The 20,270-nt window shown below is 47.2% G+C and overlaps 2 protein-coding genes across 8 annotated transcripts in view; one reads left to right on the forward strand and one right to left on the reverse strand.

Moving 5' to 3' along the window:
- The window catches only part of MIS18BP1 (MIS18 binding protein 1), a 37,907-nt gene extending 24,499 nt beyond the window's left edge, over positions 1-13,408 (reverse strand). For 4 of the 6 annotated variants that reach the window (XM_040411365.1, XM_040411363.1, XM_040411364.1 and 1 more), the window contains exons 1-2: positions 13,304-13,406; positions 353-878 (exon numbers count right to left, since the gene is read on the reverse strand). In XM_040411365.1, coding sequence (XP_040267299.1) covers positions 353-836 — 484 coding nt within the window. In that variant the 5' untranslated portion in view covers positions 837-878; positions 13,304-13,406. Of the gene's footprint in view, positions 1-352; positions 879-13,303 lie in introns of those variants that run through there. The other 2 variants (XR_005774740.1, XM_040411366.1) reach the window with 2 other exon arrangements.
- Positions 13,409-13,422: 14 nt separating this feature from the next.
- LOC120981717 lies at positions 13,423-19,989 on the forward strand. Of its 2 annotated transcripts, none has more exons than XM_040411375.1 (5): positions 13,423-13,571; positions 15,256-15,963; positions 16,802-17,002; positions 18,222-18,438; positions 19,444-19,989. In XM_040411375.1, the coding sequence occupies exons 2-5, from the start codon at positions 15,285-15,287 to the stop codon at positions 19,628-19,630; spliced, it is 1,284 nt and encodes a 427-aa protein (XP_040267309.1). In that variant the 5' UTR covers positions 13,423-13,571; positions 15,256-15,284; the 3' UTR covers positions 19,631-19,989. The 2 variants fall into 2 exon arrangements, with proteins under 2 accessions (XP_040267309.1, XP_040267308.1); XM_040411374.1 differs by having other exon boundaries at positions 13,462-13,852.
- Positions 19,990-20,270: the final 281 nt, after the last annotated feature.

Here is a 20,270-nt window from a genome sequence, read left to right on the forward strand (position 1 = left end):
CCGGATCTCCAGTGGTCCCCATTAAAGTTAGGGGGCCGGCGGGCCTTTAGGCAGCTTCCGGTAGAGCCGGATCCAGACATCTCCGGCAGCCTGCTCTTTGCTGTAACAGCCTGTCGGAGATGTTAAGTGCTAGTCTGAAACCAGCCTAAGCCTCCGTGAAGGAACTAAGCGGCGGGAAACGTGAAGGAACTAAGCGGCGGGAAGCAGGAGAGTGCATCTTATGTGGACCACATTCCAGGGCCTTATTGAATGGGTGAAAAAGATGGAAAACCTCTTTAAAGACATGGATCCGAGCTGGGGCCCATCATGTTATCCAGCATTCTTGATAAAATCTGTACAATGTGAACAATACCTTGGACTGCGCTGCCAGTCTTCGCCCTCAGGATATCGACCCCACGTCCTAGTCTCTTTAAGAGGACGGCGTTGTCAACCGGCCGATCAAAGTAAACTGGATTGAAGGCTTTCAGGACGCTTTTCCGGCCTCTGCTGGCACCGAATTCCTCACTGGTCAAGCTGGATGCACTGCTCCTGGGGCTTAGGGGTCCATAGCCATTCATTAGAGGTACCCCTGCCCTAGAGGCCTCCGTGGACCCTCCTCCAAGATGCTCATGAATGACGCTAAGATTTGGAAAGTCAGGTGACAGCCTGGCCTCTCGGATCAGGGTGGACTGCAGGGCTCTTGTGAGGGCATTGGGTTTGGCCCGCTGCCGCAGCGCCAGTCTCTTTAAGTCTTTTAGCGGAGTCAGTCTATTGGGTGCAAGCAGGTGCAGAGGAACGGACTGTAGCTCTCGGCTGGGAGAGTCAAACGCCAATGGCGGGTTTGTCTTTAAGAACATTCTTTTGGGTCTTCATTGCCGGCTTCACTCGTCCATGTGACACTAGAGGAGGAAGAGAAGGGGTCAGAAACATCAACACACCTTGGATTGGTCATGATGAGGCATATGGATGTCACTGTGCAAAATCCACAACAGGTGTTTGATCCATAAATCGCCCATTTCCTGGTTCAATTAGAACTGGTATTTAAACAGTCCTCCTCATCATGCTGTTCACATTTTGACATCATGAGACCAAGATGACACCTAACAATTGATGAACAGTACCTCGCCATTGCGAGGCTTCAGGCAGGATGTTCTCAGACGGAAGTGACCCTTGAGCTTGGAGTGTCACAGAGAGTCATCAGCAGGTTGTATCAGAGATACAGAGACTGGAAGAGTCACAGAAAGGCAGAGAAGTGGAAGTCCTTTTACATCAGTGTGGTCTGCGTGCGGGACGACCTGCATGGTACCTGACTGCACCACCAGACACAGGCGTCATCATCTCGCATGAGCCAGGGAGCATCTACGCTGAAAGGGGAACCAGTGGGCCTCGGTGCAGTAATGATGGCCACCAACGATGTTGGAGACATGAAGGAGAGCGCTCTGCATCAGCCACTGCTGTCACCAGCCGAGTCTTTGGTGGTGTCCCAGTGAGGACAGGTGTCTAGTCCATACAGAACTGCCCTACACTGTGTGAATGGTCCAGTGACAAGCCCAGACTACCTGGAGAACATCATTACTCCAGTCATTGTGTCTCTGCAGGAACACCGGCCTGATGTCATCTTCATGGAGGACAATGCTCCAGCTCATCGAGGTCCATCATTAGGGAACGGCTGCTGGAGACTGGGGGACCTCAGATGGAGCGGTCTGCACTTTCTCCAGACCTGAATCCCATTGACAACCTATGGGATCAGCTGAGTCGCTGAGTAGAGGCACGTAACTCTGTACCCCAGAACCTCAATGACCTGAGGGCCGCCCTGGAGGAAGAGTGGGATGCCGTGTCTCAGCGGACAATAAGTCGCCTTGTGAACAGCAGGAGACGTCGTTGTCAGGCTGGAATTGATGCTCAAGGCCACAGGCCAAGTTTCCTGAGACACTGGCATTATTGTGGCGGTGTACCCAGCACTGGGGTCGGCTTCTGAGACGAGAGAATCACCATCGCTGCTTCTACTTAGTGCCCGACTTTCATGATGTGATATCACTGGAGCCGGCACGTTTTATGTAAATTTCACCTGAAAGCCAAATATCCCTATTTGTGAGAAGTTTATGTGGATATATTGATACTTCTATATGAAAAGGCCACGAGGAGGGATCGGCACAGGCTCCGCTTCACATAATCTGAATGAATTTTACCCGAAACCTGCATGCTTCAAGCAACAAGCGCCCACTGTTTTGAAGAGGCTGTCCAATGTTCAGCCAGACCCAGAGCCGGCACCCAGCTTTCCCAGTCTCCCGAGCAGCTCACCATGCTCAGCTCATCCATCTGTTGCAGAATATAACCCACAAGTCTCAAGATCCTTCCCTCCCAGGTCATGCTGGGGATTGTAGTTCCACAACAGCCAAACAGGCGACAACCACATTACTTGCCACCCAGCTTTCCCATAGACCAATAGAACACTTACACAGAGGGCTCACACAGCAGCAGTCACCCAGCTTTCCCACAGACAGATAGAACACATACACTAGGGGCTCACACAGCAGTAGTCACCCAGCTTTCCCATAGACTGATAGAACACATACACCAGGTGCTCACACAGCAGCAGTCACCCAGCTTTCCCACAGACAGATAGAACACATACACCAGGGGCTCACACAGCAGTAGTCACCCAGCTTTCCCATAGACTGATAGAACACATACACCAGGTGCTCACACAGCAGCAGTCACCCAGCTTTCCCACAGACAGATAGAACACATACACCAGGGGCTCACACAGCAGTAGTCACCCAGCTTTCCCACAGACAGATAGAACACATACACAGAGGGCTCACACAGCAGCAGTCACCCAGCTTTCCCATAGACAGATAGAACACATACACAGAGGGCTCACACAGCAGCAGTCACCCGGCTTTCCCACAGACAGATAGAACACATACACAGAGGGCTCACACAGCAGTAGTCACCCAGCTTTCCCACAGACAGATAGAACACATACACCAGTGGCTCACACAGCAGCAGTCACCCAGCTTTCCCACAGACAGATAGAACACATACACTAGGGTCTCACACAGCAGTAGTCACCCAGCTTTCCCATAGACAGATAGAACACATACACCAGGGGCTCACACAGCAGTAGTCACCCAGCTTTCCCACAGATAGAACACATACACAGAGGGCTCACACAGCAGTAGTCACCCAGCTTTCCCACAGATAGAACACATACACAGAGGGCTCACACAGCAGTAGTCACCCAGCTTTCCCACAGACAGATAGAACACATACACCAGTGGCTCACACAGCAGTAGTCACCCAGCTTTCCCACAGACAGATAGAACACATACACAGATGGCTCACACAGCAGTAGTCACCCAGCTTTCCCACAGACAGATAGAACACATACACCAGGGGCTCACACAGCAGTAGTCACCCAGCTTTCCCACAGACAGATAGAACACATACACTAGGGGCTCACACAGCAGCAGTCATCCAGCTTTCCCACAGACAGATAGAACACATACACAGAGGGCTCACACAGCAGCAGTCACCCAGCTTTCCCACAGACAGATAGAACACATACACAGAGGGCTCACACAGCAGCAGTCACCCAGCTTTCCCATAGACAGAGAGAACACATACACCAGGGGCTCACACAGCAGCAGTCACCCAGCTTTCCCATAGACAGATAGAACACATACACCAGTGGCTCACACAGCAGCAGTCACCCAGCTTTCCCATAGACAGAGAGAACACATACACCAGGGGCTCACACAGCAGCAGTCACCCAGCTTTCCCATAGACAGATAGAACACAAACACTAGGGGCTCACACAGCAGCAGTCACCCAGCTTTCCCACAGACAGATAGAACACATACACAGAGGGCTCACACAGCAGCAGTCACCCAGCTTTCCCACAGACAGATAGAACACATACACAGAGGGCTCACACAGCAGCAGTCACCCAGCTTTCCCACAGACAGATAGAACACATACACCAGGGGCTCACACAGCAGCAGTCACCCAGCTTTCCCACAGACAGATAGAACACATACACAGAGGGGTTATTGTTGGTTTGTGGTGGCTCACCGCACTGTTGTGAATGGATTGGGTGCTACAACTGATATACACACACCCTGTCTATATAAAGAGTCAATGTAGAATAGAATATAGTTGTGCACACCTCATCTGGAATAATACAGCTTTCGCATATGTGATATGTTGATTAATATTTAATCGAGTAATGACTCTGTATATAATCTTAAAAACATTCAGGGGTAAACAAAAAAAAAAACGACGTTAATAAATGTCTCAATTGACCCCCATATAGTTATGTACCTCTAACTGTACAGAGACGACAACAACACAGGGGGTATTAAAGGGAACACCCAGAGGCAGGTCTGGGTAAGCCAATGGGTGCTTCAAATAGTCCCCGTATAGCTGAACTTCTCTGGTCACCTAGAGGATATGTTGTTATATTCAATCAACATGTGGATCAATATGGGAACTACAACCTACAGGTCGGTCGATTCCATTCATCTGTGTGATAGTGCAACCATTACATAAAAGCTGTCTATTGAGGAATATCCGCAATGGGACCATATAAATAAAAAAAAGAGGTGATCAATTCATATAGTGAATACAAAAAAAGAGAAATCCATATAGTGTGTTCACAATTAAAATATCTCTCTCTATATATATATATAATTACATACACACCATGAATACACCTTTAAAATTGGGAGAATAGGTTAAGTCCACCTGTAAGAAACACATATGTCCACATATATAGCCACATTCGATATAGTGTTTCCACTTATATATGGAGAGTTCCACCTGTGGGGTAAAGAAAAAGGAAAATACAAAGAGCGGGCGGCTCCACCGCTATCTGCTGAGAGGTTGATGCTTAGGAGGATCTGTGTGGACATCCTTTATCCTCAGCAAAGTCACGTTAGTAAAAAGTGTATAAAAAAATAATAATAATTATCCTTAACCCCTTAAGGACACATGACGTATGGGTACGGCATGTTTCCCGAGTCCTTAAGGACACATGACGTACCGGTACGTCATGTGTTGTTCCGATCACTGCCGCCCGGCCGGCTGTGATCGGAACAAGGTGCCTGCTCAAATCATTGAGCAGGCACCTCGGCTAAATGCGCGGGGGGGTCCCGTGACCCCCCCATGTCCGCGATCGCAACAAACCGCAGGTCAATTCAGACCTGCGGTTTGTTGCGCTTTCTGCTGTTTCTGATCGCTGCGGTCCCTGACCGCGGCGATCAGAAACTTTAGTGTGCCGAAAATATATTTTTATCACCCCCCCCTGCACCTCTGAATGATTTTAGCCCGGTGGGAGGTGCAGGGGGGGTGTTGCGGGCGGTGGGGGCGGTGCGGGAGGCGGGCGGTGCGGCAGGCGGGATCGCGATCCCCCGCCCGCCTCCCATTGAATAATCGTTGGTGTAGAGTGGGTATACCAGGGTGCCAGCACATTGCTGGCACCCTGGTATAAACGGCTGACATCGGTGATGCGATGTCAGCCGTTTAACCCTTTCCATACAGCGGTCCGTACGGACCGCTGTATGGAAAAAGTTAACAGTAAGAGGGAGCTCCCTCCCTCTCCGATCGGGGGGCTGCTGTGCCTTTGCAGCCCCCCGATGGAGAGGGAGAGAGCTCCCAGACAGCCCCCCGCCAGATCCCATCCTTACCCTTCCCCGTCTGCGAAGTTCTGAGCAGACGGGGAAGGTTCCCATGGCAACAGGACGCCTCTCAGGCGTCCTGCTGTCCATGGTGCTGAACAGATCTGTGCTGAAAGCATAGATCTGTTCAGTGTAAGTAAAATACAGTACAGAACAATATATATTGTACTGTACTGTATTATACAGACATCAGACCCACTGGATCTTCAAGAACCAAGTGGATCTGGGTAAAAAAAAAAGTGAAAAAAAGTGAAAAAAAAGTAAAAATCCAAAAACACATTTATCACTGATTAAAAATTAAAAAAATAACATTCCCTACACATGTTTGGTATCGCCGCGTCCGTAACGACCTGATCTATAAAACGGTCATGTTACTTTACCCGAACGGTGAACGCCATAAAAATAAAAAATAAAAAACTATGATGAAATTGAAATTTTGCTCACCTTACTTCCCAAAAAAAGGTAATAAAAGTGATCAAAAAAGTCGCATGTACGCCAAAATTGTAGCAATCAAACCGTCATCTCATCCCGCAAAAAATGAGACCCTACTTAAGATAATCACCCAAAAACTGAAAAAACTATGGCTCTTAGACTATGGAGACACTAAAACATAATTTTTTTTGTTTCAAAAATGAAATCATTGTGTAAAACTTACATAAATAAAAAAAAAGTATACATATTAGGTATTGCCGCGTCCGTATCGACCGACTCTATAAAAATATCACATGACCTAACCTCTCAGGTGACCACCGTAAAAAAAAAAAAAAAAAAAACTGTGTAAAAAAAGCAATTTTTTGTCATCTTACATCACAAAAAGTGTAATAGCAAGCGATCAAAAAGTCATATGCACCCCAAAATAGTGCCAATCAAACCGTCATCTCCTCCCGCAAAAAATGAGACCCTACTTAAGATAATCGCCCAAAAACTGAAAAACTATGACTCTTAGACTATGGAGACACTAAAACTTTTTTTTGTTTTAAAAATGAAATCATTGGGTAAAACTTACATAAATTAAAAAAATGTAATACATATTAGGTATCGCCGCGTCCGTGACAACCTGCTCTATAAAATTACCACATGATCTAACCTGTCAGATGAATGTTGTAAATAACAAAAAAAAAAAACGGTGCCAAAAAAGCTAATTCTTGTTACCTTGCCGCACAAAAAGTGTAATATAGAGCAACCAAAAATCATATGTACCCTAAACTAGTACCAACAATACTGCCACCCTATCCCGTAGTTTCTAAAATGGGGTCACTTTTCTGGAGTTTCTACTCTAGGGGTGCATCAGGGGGGGCTTCAAATGGGACATGGTGTCAAAAAAACAGTCCAGCAAAACCTGCCTTCCAAAAACCGTATGGCATTCCTTTCCTTCTGCGCCCTGCCGTGTGCCCGTACAGCGGTTTACGACCACATATGGGGTGTTTCTGTAAACTACAGAATCAGGGCCATAAATAATGAGTTTTGTTTGGCTGTTAACCCTTGCTTTGTAACTGGAAAAAAAATATTAAAATGGAAAATCTGCCAAAAATGTGAAATTTTGAAATTGTGTCTCTATTTTCCATTAAATCTTGTGCAACACCTAAAGGGTTAACAAAGTTTGTAAAATCAGTTTTGAATACCTTGAGGGGTGTAGTTTCTTAGATGGGGTCACTTTTATGGAGTTTCTACTCTAGGGGTGCATCAGGGGGGCTTCAAATGGGACATGGTGTCAAAAAAACAGTCGGCGCACCTTTCACTCTACGCCCCGCTGTGTGACCGTACAGTAGTTTACGGCCACATATTGGGTGTTTCTGTAAATGGCAGAGTCAGGGCAATAAAGATACAGTCATGTTTGGCTGTTAACCCTTGCTTTGTTAGTGAAAAAAATGGGTTAAAATTGAAAATTAGGCAAAAAAATGAAATTCTCAAATTTCATCTCCATTTGCCAATAACTCTTGTGCAACACCTAAAGTGTTAACGACGTATGTAAAATCAGTTTTGAATACCTTGAGGGGTGTAGTTTCTTAGATGGGGTCACTTTTAGGGAGTTTCTCCTCTAGGGGTGCATCAGGGGGCTTCAAATGGGACATGGTGTAAATAAACCAGTCCAAAAAATTAACATACCAAAAACCAAACAGCGCACCTTTCACTCTACGCCCCGCTGTGAGGCCGTACAGTAGTTTACGGCCACATATTGGGTGTTTCTGTAAACAGCAGAGTCAGGGCAATAAAGATACTGTCTTGTTTGGCTGTTAACCCTTGCTTTGTTAGTGGAAAAAAATGGGTTAAAATGAAAAATTAGACAAAAAAATCAAATTCTCAAATTTCCTCCCCATTTGCCAATAACTCTTGTGCAACACCTAAAGGGTTAACAATGTATGCAAAATCAGTTTTGAATACCTTGAGGGGTGTAGTTTCTTAGATGGGGTCATTTTTGGGTGGTTTCTATTATGTAAGCCTCGCAAAGTGACTTCAAACCTGAACTGGTCCCTAAAAATTGAGTTTTTGTAAATTTCGGAAAAATTTCAAGATTTGCTTCTAAACTTCTAAGCCTTATAACATCCCCAAAAAATAAAATATCATTCCCAAAACAATTCAAGCATGAAGTAGACATATGGGGAATGTAAAGTCATCACAATTTTTTGGGGTATTACTATGTATTACAGAAGTAGAGAAACTGAAACTTTGAAATTTGCAAATTTTTCCAAATTTTTGGTAAATTAGGTATTTTTTTGTGCAAAAAAAATAATTTTTTTGACTTCATTTTACCAGTGTCATGAAGTACAATATGTGACGAAAAAACAATCTCAGAATGGCCTGGATAAGTCAAAGCGTTTTAAAGTTATTAGCACTTAAAGTGACACTGGTCAGATTTCCAAAAAATGGCCTGGTCCTTAAGGTGAAAATGAGCCCGGTCCTTAAGGGGTTAAGGCCTCATGCACACGACAGTATTTTTTCACGGTCCGCAAAACGGGGTTCCGTTGTTCCGTGTCCGTTTTTTTTCTGTGTGTCTTCCTTGATTTTTGGAGGATCACCAGACAAGAAAAGTGAAAAAAAAAATCGAAGTCAAGTTTGCCTTGAAAATGATAGGAAAAAAATGGACACGGATCACGGACGCGGATGACAATCTTGTGTGCCTCCGTGTTTTTTCACGGTCCCATTGACTTGAATGGGTCCGCCAACCGTTGTCCGTCAAAAAAATAGGACAGGTCCTATTTTTTTGACGGACTGGAAACACGGATCACGGACGCGGATGACAAACGGTGCATTTTCCGAGTTTTCCACGGACCCATTGAAAGTCAATGGGTCCACAGAAAATCACGGAAAACGGAACAACGGACACACACAACGTCGTGTGCATGAGGCCTAAAGGGTTAATCCACTAGAGACATCAGTAGCTGTTGCAATGGGTAGCTTCAGGCAGTTCCTATCATGCAACAAAGTATCAGCACAATGTTAAGACAGTTGTCTTTGACTGGAGACATCAGTAGCTGTTGCAGTAAGTGGCTTTAGGTCGTTTCAATCATGCAACAGAGTGTCACCACAGTATTCAAGCAGATCTCTTCATCTGGGATCCATTGCTACTGGTTATCATTTTCAGCAGTTCCTGTGTTTGCAGATAATCAAACTGGATGACAATGTCCGTACTTACAGTAGGAGGTTTTCAACTGGGAACTTTGCTGAGGATAAAGGATGTCCACACAGATCCTCCTAAGCATCAACCTCTCAGCAGATAGCGGTGGAGCCCACAGGTGGAACTCTCCATATATAAGTGGAAACACTATATCGAATGTGGTTATATATGTGGACATATGTGTTTCTTACAGGTGGACTTAACCTATTCATCCAATTTTAAAGGTGTATTCACGGTTTCACGATATAGATATATATATATTTTAATTGTGAACACACAATATGGATTTCTCTTTTTTTGTATTCACTATATGAATTGATCACCTCTTGTTTTATTTTATTTATATGGTCCCATTGCGGATATTCCTCAATAGACAGCTTTTATGTAATGGTTGCACTATCACACAGATGAATGGAATCGACCGCACCCGTATGTTGTAGTTCCCATATTGATTGAATATAACAACCTATCCTCTAGGTGACCAGAGAAGTTCAGCTATACGGGGATTATTTGAAGCACCAATTGGCTTACCCAGACCTGCCTCTGGGTGTTCCCTTTAATACCCCCTGTGTTGCTGTCGTCTCTGTACAGTTAGGCCCCTTTCACACGAGTTAGTTTCCCGCGCGGATGCGTTGCGGGAGGTGAACGCATTGCATCCGCACGGAATCCTGACCCATTCATTTCTATGGGGCTGTTCACATGAGCTGTGATTTTCAAGCATCACTTGTGCGTTGCGTGAAAATCGCAGCATGCTCCTCTTTGTGCGTTTTTCACGTAACGCAAGCCCCATAGAAATGAATGGGGTTGTGTGAAAATCGCAAGCAAGTGCGGATGCGGTGCGATTTTTACGCATGGTTGCTAGGAAACGATCAGGATGGAGACCCGATCATTATTATTTTCCCTTATAACATGGTTATAAGGGAAAATAACAGCATTCTGAATACAGAATGCATAGTACAATAGCGCTGGAGGGGTTAAAAAAAAAAATAATAATAATAATTTAACACACCTTAGTCCACTTGTTCGCGATGCCGGCGTCTCCTTGTCTTCATCTGATCTCTGTGCAGCAACAGGACCTTTGGTGACGTCATTCTGGTCATCACATGATCTTTTACCATGGTGATGGATCATGTGATGACAGGAGTGACATCACCACAGGTCCTGTTGCTGCACAGAGATCAGATGAAGACAGAAGGAGATGCCTCGCGAACAAGTGGACTAAAGTGAGTTAAATTATTTATTTATTTATTTTAACCCCTCCAGCGCTATCGTACTAAGCATTCTGTATTCAGAATACTATAATTTTCCCTTATAACCATTTTATAAGGGGAAATAATACGATCTACAGAACACCGATCCCAAGCCCGAACTTCTGTGAAGAAGTCCGGGTACCAAACACGCGCGATTTTTCTCACGCGAGTGCAAAACGCATTACAATGTTTTGCACTCGTGCAGAAAAATCGCGGGTGTTCCCGTAACGCACCCGCACATTTTCCCGCAACGCCCGTGTGAAAGGGGCCTTTAGAGGTACATAACTATATGGGGATCAATTGAGACATTTATTAACGTAGTTTTTTTGGTTTACCCCTGAATGTTTTTAAGATTATATACAGTGTCATTACTCGATTAAATATTAATCAACATATCACATATGCGAAAGCTGTATTATTCCAGATGAGGTGTGCACAACTATATTCTATTCTACATACACAGAGGGCTCACACAGCAGCAGTCACCCAGCTTTCCCACAGACAGATAGAACACATACACTAGGGGCTCACACAGCAGCAGTCACCCAGCTTTCCTACAGACAGAGAGAACACATACACCAGGGGCTCACACAGCAGCAGTCACCCAGCTTTCCCACAGACAGATAGAACACATACACTAGGGGCTCACACAGCAGCAGTCACCCAGCTTTCCTACAGACAGAGAGAACACATACACCAGGGGCTCACACAGCAGCAGTCACCCAGCTTTCCCACAGACAGATAGAACACATACACTAGGGGCTCACACAGCAGCAGTCACCCAGCTTTCCCACAGACAGAACACATACACAGAGGGCTCACACAGCAGCAGTCACCCAGCTTTCCTACAGACAGAGAGAACACATACACCAGGGGCTCACACAGCAGTAGTCACCCAGCTTTCCCACAGACAGATAGAACACATACACAGAGGGCTCACACAGCAGCAGTCACCCAGCTTTCCTACAGACAGATAGAACACATACACCAGGGGCTCACACAGCAGCAGTCACCCAGCTTTCCCATAGACAGATAGAACACATACACCAGGGGCTCACACAGCAGCAGTCACCCAGCTTTCCCATAGACAGATAGAACACATACACAGAGGGCTCACACAGCAGCAGTCACCCAGCTTTCCCACAGACAGATAGAACACATACACTAGGGGCTCACACAGCAGCAGTCACCCAGCTTTCCCACAGACAGATAGAACACATACACTAGGGGCTCACACAGCAGCAGTCACCCAGCTTTCCCACAGACAGATAGAACACATACACCAGGGGCTCACACAGCAGCAGTCACCCAGCTTTCCCATAGACAGATAGAACACATACACTAGGGTCTCACACAGCAGTAGTCACCCAGCTTTCCCACAGACAGATAGAACACATACACTAGGGGCTCACACAGCAGCAGTCACCCAGCTTTCCTACAGACAGAGAGAACACATACACCAGGGGCTCACACAGCAGCAGTCACCCAGCTTTCCTACAGACAGAGAGAACACATACACTAGGGGCTCGCACAGCAGCAGTCATCCAGCTTTCCCACAGACAGATAGAACACATACACCAGGGGCTCGCACAGCAGCAGTCACCCAGCTTTCCCATAGACAGATAGAACACATACACAGAGGGCTCACACAGCAGCAGTCACCCAGCTTTCCCACAGACAGATAGAACACATACACTAGGGGCTCACACAGCAGCAGTCACCCAGCTTTCCCATAGACAGATAGAACACATACACTAGGGTCTCACACAGCAGTAGTCACCCAGCTTTCCCACAGACAGATAGAACACATACACTAGGGTCTCACACAGCAGTAGTCACCCAGCTTTCCCACAGACAGATAGAACACATACACTAGGGGCTCGCACAGCAGCAGTCACCCAGCTTTCCCACAGACAGATAGAAAACATACACTAGGGGCTCACACAGCAGCAGTCACCCAGCTTTCCCACAGACAGATAGAACACATACACTAGGGGCTCACACAGCAGCAGTCACCCAGCTTTCCCATAGACAGATAGAACACATACACTAGGGTCTCACACAGCAGTAGTCACCCAGCTTTCCCACAGACAGATAGAACACATACACTAGGGTCTCACACAGCAGTAGTCACCCAGCTTTCCCACAGACAGATAGAACACATACACTAGGGGCTCGCACAGCAGCAGTCACCCAGCTTTCCCACAGACAGATAGAAAACATACACTAGGGGCTCACACAGCAGCAGTCACCCAGCTTTTCCACAGACAGATAGAACACATACACAGAGGGCTCACACAGCAGTAGTCACCCAGCTTTCCCATAGACAGATAGAACACATACACCAGGGGCTCACACAGCAGCAGTCACCCAGCTTTCCCATAGACAGATAGAACACATACACCAGGGGCTCACACAGCAGCAGTCACCCAGCTTTCCCATAGACAGATAGAACACATACACTAGGGGCTCACACAGCAGCAGTCACCCAGCTTTCCCATAGACAGATAGAAAACATACACTAGGGGCTCACACAGCAGCAGTCACCCAGCTTTCCCATAGACAGATAGAACACATACACTAGGGGCTCACACAGCAGCAGTCACCCAGCTTTCCCATAGACAGATAGAACACGGACACCGGGGCCTCCTCTCACGTTTGTTCCCTATGGACATTGAACTGGAACGTTCCCTTCTATCACTGTAACGCGTTCTGAGGCGGACAAGAGGTTCTGCAGCAGCTGCGCTCACACAACCCCCTCCCCCCGCCGTACTCACCTCTCCCGCCAGCCCCGTTTTCTGCCTGTTGTTCAAACGCTGCGGTCCCGCCCAGGCATTGGCCAGTCACACAATTACGACACGGCCGGAAAGGATCCGCCTCCGGAAACACGTCATCGCGACCTTCAGCGCCATAGCACCTTCCGGCAGCCATGTTACAAACGGGCAAAACACGCTCGATATCCGGTGGACCCCCCTCCAGCTAGTCGGAAGACGTTAAACCGGAACGCCTTCCCCTTCGCTTACCGAATACCGTCCTCTGCTCCTCGTAAGACCTTCGTAATGTTATAAATCCTCTGACGGGGGCCCCACTGTCCCCGAAACAAAGATGGCCGCCGCCGTGCTTCTATCCCACCTCTCTGTGTGAGGAAGCAAAAGTCTGTCCGCTTCAAAAGCAGGAAAGAGCGGCCGCGCCGGGCTCCAGCCCCCGGAAGAGCCGGTACCTGCCTCCTGCCGATTCTGGGCCACACATTGTTAATTACCGCAAGTGTCTGCGGGTCTCGTGATGTGCGGTAGTTTCCTGCGGTAGACGGACGTCTCATCCACAAGGTGGGCGCAGTGCAATCTAATCTCTATAATGCCCACCACTGACACCAGCGCTGTGTGTGTGTATGGTGGGGGGCAGTGGGCAGACGGATATATATATATAAGGAGTGGACAATCCCTTTAAGCGTCCGGCTGCACAGCAACATCTCATGTAACGTAATAGGAGATCTGCAATAGCAGGACGTACAGGGCGACTGGTCACCTCACAGGGCCACTGGTCACCTCACAGGGCGACTGGTCACCTCACAGGGCGACTGGTCACCTCACAGGGTGACCACAGTCAGGTATATCACCCACTACTCAAGAGAGACACCGTGTATATAGAAAAGACTGGGCACATTACTGAAAGGTTATTACACTCAGTCCATACTCCAGTATAACGATCTGTAAGTTACATATAAAATCAGGATCAGCAGTACACAGTGCGCAGGGATAAAATAAACTAAATATTTAGACTAACCTCCTGTAAATAAATACAATAATTAAAAACATCAATCACTATGTTACAATAAATATAGCAAGTAAGCAACATTAATTGGCAACAAAGTGCTGGATGGCAGCATTAATCCAGTGTCTCCAATATGATAATGAACTATTGGCAACAAAATGTATCAAAGCGTCCGTCAGCCGTGAAGTCGCTGATCATTCCATTATTATGTGTCCATCCCAATCCTCAGGAACATGCGCAAAGTTCAACAACTGTTATTTCAATCTTGAAATCTTAAAACTTGTACGGTAGTGCGATACTCGGAATCATGCGCACAATTCACCGTCACTGCTAGTTCAATCGTAGAACATTGGAACCTATGCGGTAGGCCAGTATCAACACTGCACTCACGTTCAGGTTCCACGTGGACCACTGAGGAAGGGGATATTAACCCCGAAACGCGTCTGGTCAGACCCCCCCCACCTGAACGTGAGTGCACCACGAATAACCAGTCAAAGATAATTGCAGAGAAACTTACTGTTATATCCGCGGGAGAAGGTGATGTGGAGCTGAAAACTGGATTTGTACCAGCGGGCCCACGTGGAAACAGTTCACCAACGCGGCAAGCAAATATCCTGGAAGACAAAGGGAAAGTATCCCATTAGAGTCCACAGGACGGCAGAAATCTTCAGGAACTGGTAAGATCGTTCTGATAATAGAGTGATCACCGATCTGACTATTCATCTCTAGCGGGACGCCGCTACATTCAATCTAAGTACTGTCACTCCATATGCACCTGCAGTGTTGATACTGGCCTACTGCATAGGTTCCAATGTTCTACGATTGAACTAACAGTGACGGTGAATTGTGCGCATGATTCTGAGTATCGCACTACCGTACCTCTTTGCTGCAAAATTCTCCTTTACTTCATCCACCCTAGAAAACCTAATCTATCTGGATATTTTTTTGTTTCTCCTAGATCTGATGAGAGAGCGTCCATGCTAGAAGATGTCGGCGATCCAGTGGCTGCAGTTACCACAGGAGGTCCTCCTGCATATATTCATGTTCCTGTCTCCAACGGAAAAGGCCAATGTCCGGGCCACATGCTCCTACCTGCGGGCGCTCGTCGACCACCCCTCCCTGTGGAAACACAGCACCATCCTCTTCAAGAGCATTGGGATTTTTAATGCGCGCTTCTGGGACACCCTACAAAGCAGGAAGATCTCCTCGGTGGAGGTGACCAGGGTGACTCTGAAGCAGTTCAAGAAGATGACCAGCTCCTTGCCGGATCTGACCAGCGTCACCATGGACTCCTGTCTGAAAGGGGAGATCCTCCAGGGGCTCCGGCCGCTTGTCAGCCTCCATCGGTTGCGTTTAACGGACTGCTCCAATGTGACAGACCAGGACATCTTCTCAGAGATCGCCCTCTTCCAGCAGCTGACGCACCTGTCTCTCTGCAGAGTGTCCTTCTCGGGCGTCCTCCCGCTGACCAGCATCGTCCTGCTGCAGAACTTGTATTCTCTTTCGCTGCATTCGAATGAAGGCACCGTGCCCGAGAGGGCTCTCCAGTACATTCTCTTCAGGCTGCCCAAACTGCGGGAGCTCTCCCTCGCCATCGGAAACATGAATAAATGGAAGCTGTCCCTGTGCTTCAACGTTCCTGATAACTTTGTGGCTACGGCTGAAGGTGAATGAATAAGTCAGCAGTGTAAACAGTGGGGGCTCCGTCCAGGGGCACATACACAGCATAATTCCATGAGTCCTGGACTATTGGGAGCTTATCTTGACAATTACCTGTGTCGTGCTCATTAGATGTCGTCTCATCCCACAGATTTCGGCAGGGCCTGCTGAACATCTCATGGGTATGGTGGTGCCCCCACTCTGTGCCCTGGCAGGCAGCGGGCTGTTGGATTTTTACCTCTGTCCTCCCTTTTACCTATTCAGGACACATGCATGCTTGGCTGAACTGAGCATGCATGGATAGCGGTTACTCGGCTAGGTGCTCTCTCGTATGTGTTCACACTAGCATCATTGCTTCCATTTATATGAGAAGCAATGACGATGTGGTGTGGTAAACAAGCACTGAAGGACCCCATTGATTTTAAAGGGGTTCCCTGGGCTTTTTTTTCTTAATATTGACGACCTATCCTCAGGATAGGTCATCAAAGTCCGATCAGCGGGGGTCCCACACTCTGCACCCCCGCCGATCCGCTGTATGAGGAGACGGTGCACGCAGTGGGTAGGTGCCGTCTCTCTGCCTGTCCGCTGCTACATGTCTGTGGAAGGATAGGTCATCAATATTAAAATCCAGACAACCCCCTTTAATGTGGTCCATCATGGCCCCGGGATTTGCCACCATAAATATTGAACAGTCGGCAGCGCTACAGAAATGGCCGACCCGACAGAGGCTCACCAAATCTGTAACGCGCACCTATAGTTTTCTATGGGCTCAGACACAGGTTTTTCCTACGGGGTCCATGAGAGAAAACCGAAATCTTATGGTTTTTCATCTTCTCTTCCTCCAGAGCAGCCGCTTATTTCCCGATTGCAGCTCCACAAACTGGAACTAATGAATTCCGACTGCGCCAGTTTATCCAACAACGCCTTCGACCAGCTGTCCACGCTGAAGAGCGTCTGCCTGCGCCATTATGAGTACCTCCAGCACGACGAATTCATCGAGACCCTCCTGCTGAAGCTGCCCCAGCTGACGGAGCTGCGCATCGAGTGTAAGTGCTCTCGTCTTCTGGGCGAGTCTGGCCTTTCCTTGCAGAATGAAATTGTAAGCGTTAACCTCCTCGTTTCCCTGTCACTTCTCTTCCTTTCACCCCACTTTGTCTTCTCGTGTCCTCCCTGTGCCTCCAGGGTTGGATCCTTCTGTTACCTCCTCCATGGGGTGAGAACTAGATTTTACCTGGAACCTCAATGACTGTTAAGCCTTGACCAAGGGAAAGTAGTCCCAATGGCAGAGCTCTCCCTCTCAGGTGCGGGACTGTATATATATTTTTTTATTTGGGTGCATGTCTGCATACCACGGATAATACTGGGGGTGACGTGATGAATGATGGAATTTTAATTTCGTTTTATTTTAATTTATTATTATTATATATTTTTTTTTTAAAGAGGACTTGTCAGCAGGATCAATCCCATTAAACCAGGCTCAGCATGTGGTGGAGTTGACCCTGCTGAGTAACAGCGTAAAATTTTTATGTAAATCGTCTGTGCTGTTCTTGTGCAATTAAAAGTAATTGTGCAAATGAGGTGTTCGGTGCCCCTTGGCTCTGACGCCGAGTCTCAGGGCCAGGTATCTCACCTGCCTTTGTAATCCTGCCCTGCGCAGCTTACACCGTTGGTGCATGCATACATCTGCTGTGGCTTCCCCAGCAGTGCAGAGAACTACTGTGCATGCGCTGATACTGTTAAAGGGGTTGTGCCACAGGATAAGGGTTAACTAACTGATAGCTGGGGGACAAACCGCTGGGCTCAGATACTTACCGCAGTCCCGTAGTGATTGAATGGAGTGGCAGGGAGCATGCCTGGTCTACCGCTGCATCAGATCAGGGGAAACTTGGCACAGGCATGGCATTGCAGGTCGAGGTGAGATAATTGGCCCTGTCAATCAAGGGGCAGAGGGAGTGGCAATTGAGACACGGCATTGGAGCCAAGGTGCACCCAGCCCCTCAGTGCTCTGAGCACTTAATTTGCATAATAAAACTTTGCCCATGAACAGTGCAGCCTATTTACATAAGAGGTGTATGGTTTTACTCAGCAGGGTCAACCCTACCAGGCGCAGTGCCCACTGACGGGTGCTCTTTAAAGTCACTCATGTTGCTCTATAGGTCTACGGTGGTCGTGTAGACGTGAATCATTTTTTTAGATTTTTCCTGCTGTACTGACATCAGTTTTATGATCTCCACACTTATGCGTTTTTTTTTTTTCGTTTGCCAGGGGCTGCATCATTTTTGCCAATCATGAGTCCAATATGTTCTAAATTAGAAAAGTTGAGCGTAGTAGGGACTAAAATCTCCAACGCGACTCTCAGCTGGATCTCCAAGAGTGCCGTCCAGCTGAAGTGCCTGAACTTGAATTTTTCCCATGGATACGATGAGGAGATGGTGAAAAGCTTCCCACGGTTATTTCCGCATCTGCAGAACCTCTACCTCAGGTAATCCGGGTGGCTCTGTGAGGAGGAGAAGAACATTTTGGCGTCTTTCCATAATTATTTCCCATAGTCTGGATGGAGCCACCATCAGTCTACACTGCTGCCGCTGTCAGTATTATACGGGGGGGGGGGGGGGGGGCTTATTACAAGAGCCGGTATGTAATACTAGATATCCTGCAGGGAGATGATTGACCAGTGAAAATAACGGGTATAGGACGCTGGATCGGTGGTTAGTCTTGGGTCTTCATACTGGTTGGCCCCTGTATTTGCTGTTATATTTCAAGTACAGGTGCAGCAAGGAAGTCAGCAGACCACATGTGTTACTGCAGCTCGGCCATGTTGTATATGCAGGGGCAGATTGGCCATAGACCCTACAGGGAAATTTTTCTGGTGGGCCGATGCCTCGGAGGGTCACCCGAGCCCTCCTCACGGCCACCAGCTGGGTAATGGTATTGCTGGCCCTGCCAACTTCTCTTGGCCCTGCCTTATTATGTTGCTCTGTATTCTGAAAGTGTGGACCTACTTACAAAGTAGGACCACTTTTCCGTTTTTTCCAGGGCCACTTTTAGTTGCTAGTCTCTCCCTATGGGTATGTAAACTTCCTGCAAGAATGGGGTCATCTGCACCAAAACAGACTGTGAACTGGCTTCAGCAGTGACATTTCCCCCAAGTGTCATGTGACCCAGCAGTGATCTACCACATAGGACACGTCACTGCTGAAGCCAGTAATTGGCTGCAGTGCCTCATGTTCCCCAGTCTGTGCAGTGCCTGGAAGTTCAGAGAAGACAGCCCAGGGCCCACAGAGCTAGAAGCAAACAGCCGGGAGCAGGTAGGTATAGTGCATGCATACAGCTCCTCCTATCTCAGCTTCCCGCACCATGCAGGACGGGTGCAGTGTCAGATTGTCTTCAGGTTCATCACTTAGCTGAATTCTCAGTCTACAAGAGGAGCTGGACTCGAATCGGTGTCCAGATAGTGAATGATTTTTCACGTTTTTTTCTATCCTAGTAATACCCGGCTGACTGAAGAAGCGCTGGTTGTTTTAGCCAACCTGTACTCGCTGCGCGTTCTGGATATTTCCAACAACCTGCACCTGACCTCCGAAGCCATCCTCGCCTTCAGAAATATGACATCGAACAGAATTGGCTTAATCCTTGAGAGACCCATTGAAAGTATAAAGTACTGCTGCTGGTGAGACGGACGCTGAAGGTTAAGCGGGAGACCTGTTGCTTCCCGTAACGTTCCACACCGCGAGAAACGGGGGGGTATTTATATAAGATGCAGATTTTCAATTTCTTAATTTATTTTCTAAGCTTGTTACAAATTTGTAGAGGGAAAAAAAAAACGGAATTACTTTCATTAAATACTCAAGCTCTAAAATGAAATTTACATATTAAACCATCATCGTTTATTCTCCAAGCTACAACGACAGCAATGACTTTTAATTGGCTCCGTATATTCGGGTGACTGTTCTGTATAATGGATTATTATTTTTTTTTTTATTACTTTTCAATGGTTAAGTGCCTAAAACAAAATATGTATATTGTATCCCAGCGATAGTGTTGGTCCGAATGCACTACAGTATAATATACGATCTTTTAGGTGACGATATGTGGTGTAGTCCGGAGCTGCATTTATAATTCTTCTTTCCCTAGTTGTCTCCATGACACCACATCCTGAGACCAGAAATAAGAGAGGTTTGAATCCCCTCCATCACCAGTGTTTTTCCTGTCCTATCAGGATAAGAAGCAGCCTGCTTCAAGTAGGAGAGGTGCATGGAAGCTCTTTTGGGCCCACCTGTGAAGCATATATGCAGGCCGAGGTCGGATCCGGAG

The sequence above is a fragment of the Bufo bufo genome, chromosome 11 (assembly GCF_905171765.1).
Source record: "Bufo bufo chromosome 11, aBufBuf1.1, whole genome shotgun sequence".
NCBI classification, from domain to species: domain Eukaryota; kingdom Metazoa; phylum Chordata; class Amphibia; order Anura; family Bufonidae; genus Bufo; species Bufo bufo.

Bases quoted from the DNA above. Each gene is read 5' to 3' on its own strand.
- LOC120981717 (XM_040411375.1), top strand. From the start codon at position 15,285: ATGTCGGCGATCCAGTGGCTGCAGTTACCACAGGAGGTCCTCCTGCAT. The intron at 15,964-16,801 runs GTGAATGAATAA...CTCTTCCTCCAG, and splicing joins CTTTGTGGCTACGGCTGAAG to AGCAGCCGCTTATTTCCCGA. The intron at 18,439-19,443 runs GTAATCCGGGTG...TTTCTATCCTAG, and splicing joins CTGCAGAACCTCTACCTCAG to TAATACCCGGCTGACTGAAG.